The sequence below is a fragment of the Onychostoma macrolepis genome, unplaced genomic scaffold (genome assembly GCF_012432095.1).
Source record: "Onychostoma macrolepis isolate SWU-2019 unplaced genomic scaffold, ASM1243209v1 Scaffold138, whole genome shotgun sequence".
NCBI lineage: Eukaryota > Metazoa > Chordata > Actinopteri > Cypriniformes > Cyprinidae > Onychostoma > Onychostoma macrolepis.
In genome coordinates this window covers 1-2,519 of record NW_026704640.1, presented here as the reverse complement: position 1 = coordinate 2,519, position 2,519 = coordinate 1, and the positions used below count along the sequence as shown (strand labels likewise).

Sequence of the window (2,519 nt, the reverse complement as noted above, 5' to 3'; positions counted from 1 at the left end):
ATCATGGGAATCGTGTGGCAGGAAACACCGCTAGATACCTGTAATTTGATTGTTTTGCACGTTTGGATGAGGATTTAGAGAAGAGGATGGTTCACTCTTGCTGTGTGGTCGATTATGCGGCTCGTTGGGGGCCTGATAAAAGTTTTTCAATTCCCTCCGAAAAGGATCGCGAAAACGAAAGAAATGGTTGCGTGCAATTAGGCGATTGAACCTGACGCTCGAAGAAAGCCTGGATTCCTGCAGCTTCTGATCGAGTTTGTGAGGCTCATTTTGTTCATGGTAAGTCTTAGTGACTATGTATTTATAGAAGATTGAAAAAAATAAAACTGAGTCAAATCAACCGAGTCATATGTTTTCGCATTCTGATTCAGGTGTCCCAAACCGCGATCCACAGCACCCAGACTATGTTCCTCACATCAAAATGGGCTATTCTGGATCGCAAAACTTAAAAGCAAAAGAAAAGGCTGTTCAGCGATACGAACGGAGGATCAAGAGGCAACGCCTTCCATCCGCAATGCCTTCCACTTCTACTTCCGCTACGGTTCCGGACCTGGGTGATCATGATGTTAGCATGGACTGTGAAGTGATCGTCAGTGTTGACCCCGATCCCACTTCTGCTGACAACGAAATGACCACAGAAACTAGCGCCAGTTGCTCTGACCAGGCAGCGAAAAAAGAGCAGCTCGAGGCAGAGACCAAGAGACTGGCAGAAGAACTTCTGGCACAGCAACGAGCAGCTGTGTACTACAATGAGAAGAGCACGAAACTTCAAGAAGCTCTAAATAAAGAAGAATTCACTGTAAACAATCTGAGCGAAAAACAACTCAAGTATTACACAGGTATGTGCTTTTTAGTTCAATATGACTGAACACTGCAATATATGATGTAAAAATAAGTACAATTTTATTTAAAGTTTATTTGCCCTTGATTTGAGCAGATAAAATAAATAAAAATTAATGAAATTGAGATTTATAATGCAATGATATATATTATTAAAATTGTACGTTTTCATCACTTTTTGCGGCGCATGCACTTGGACTGGTTAATAAATATGTCTATCAGCATCCAATCTACACCCGATGTAGGTGACAATCCAAATTACTACCACTTTTGTTGAAGGACTCAGAAGTCGGAAACTATTTGATTGGATAGTTAAAGTGGTGTCTGCTCGTCAACTGCCCTACTTCTGTGAGAAATTGAGCATCACAGACAAGGTCCTTCTTCTTTTAATGAAGCTGAGGCTGGGACTGCAGAACAAGGACCTAGCATACAGGTGAGATTCATTGCCTGTAACTGTGGTGTTTGATTGTCATCACAAAAATAAACCATTTAGAAGTTATCCACTTTTTTTAACATTGCAAATATAATTAATCATGATTTCTATTCATTAATGTTTTGATTAAGGTTCAAGATAAGTGCTGACCAAGTAACAAAGATAGTGAACATCGGAAGCTCTGTAATGGCTGATGCCCTGAAGTTCCTGATAGTGTGGCCAGAAAAAGGGGCGATAATAAGAAACCTGCCTAAAGCTTTTAAGAAAACTAGAAGATACAAAAAGACTTGTGTCATAATTGACTGCAGTGAGATCTTCATACAGCGGCCATCTAATTTACTAGCTCGAAATATTACATACTCCACATACAAACATCACAACACGTTGAAGCTGTTGGTGGGAATTACTCCAACAGGAGCAGTTTGCTTTCTGTCCAAGTGCTGGGGTGGCCGGGTATCAGACAAGGAGCTGACAATCAACAGTGGATTCCTGGAACAGCTGGAGCATGGGGACCAGGTAAATTGCTTCTTTTTATAACATGTAAATCTATCCCCCTTCAAACACTCCCTCTCAAATAAATAAAATAGTTGTAGCATAATTTAATTTTTTTTATGATTGTGTTGAAGGTTATGGCAGATCGAGGATTCCTCATTCGAGAAGAACTTCTCTGCAGAGGAGCAAGCCTCGTCATCCCTGCATTCACAAAGGGCAAAAATCAGCTTAGCCACAAGGAAGTCATCGACTCAAGGAAAACTGCCAATGTCAGAATTCACGTAAGTTGAAACTGTTACTCTACATTCAATTTATAGTCAAAAAAGTTTCCTGTTTTATGAATACTTATTTCCAAAACATTTGACTTGAGGGGGATAAAAAGAGAATAACTAAAATGTATTTAAGATGTCTTCTATTAACTTTTGTAATATTCAGTCTAGATTTATAAACCTATGATCTGAAGAATACAAACTAGGCTTCAAACTTACACAAACAAACGCTTGCAATTATAACCAGCAATTATTTTAAGAACATTAAGGCAGAAATCCATTAATAATTTAAGAACATTCAGTCTTGCCTCGAAAAATAGATTTCTCTATTCCATTCTTAAATACAATAAAAAAGTGCATTGTTTTTGCCAAAGTGCTCTGTTGAAAATAGCAAACACAAATAAAATGCAAAGTACTTCAAATGTACACATCAGCTGATTAAAATATATATTCTACTATATTCCTTTCTTTTAACAGGTAGAACG

At 38.3% G+C, this 2,519-nt stretch overlaps 1 protein-coding gene across 1 annotated transcript; it reads left to right on the top strand.

The window, feature by feature from the left end:
- Window positions 1–225: 225 nt before the first annotated feature.
- LOC131535098 (uncharacterized) lies at window positions 226–2,299 on the top strand. The gene is made up of 5 exons (XM_058768169.1): window positions 226–279; window positions 372–839; window positions 1,120–1,273; window positions 1,405–1,789; window positions 1,900–2,299. Exons 2-5 carry the CDS (start codon window positions 422–424, stop codon window positions 2,053–2,055), a joined length of 1,113 nt encoding a protein of 370 aa, XP_058624152.1. The 5' UTR covers window positions 226–279; window positions 372–421; the 3' UTR covers window positions 2,056–2,299.
- The last annotated feature ends 220 nt before the right edge of the window (window positions 2,300–2,519 follow it).

Coding starts and splice junctions, on each gene's coding strand:
- LOC131535098 (XM_058768169.1), top strand. CDS start 422: ATGGGCTATTCTGGATCGCAAAACTTAAAAGCAAAAGAAAAGGCTGTT. Junction 1,274..1,404: donor AACAAGGACCTAGCATACAG/GTGAGATTCATT, acceptor GTTTTGATTAAG/GTTCAAGATAAGTGCTGACC. Junction 1,790..1,899: donor AGCTGGAGCATGGGGACCAG/GTAAATTGCTTC, acceptor ATTGTGTTGAAG/GTTATGGCAGATCGAGGATT.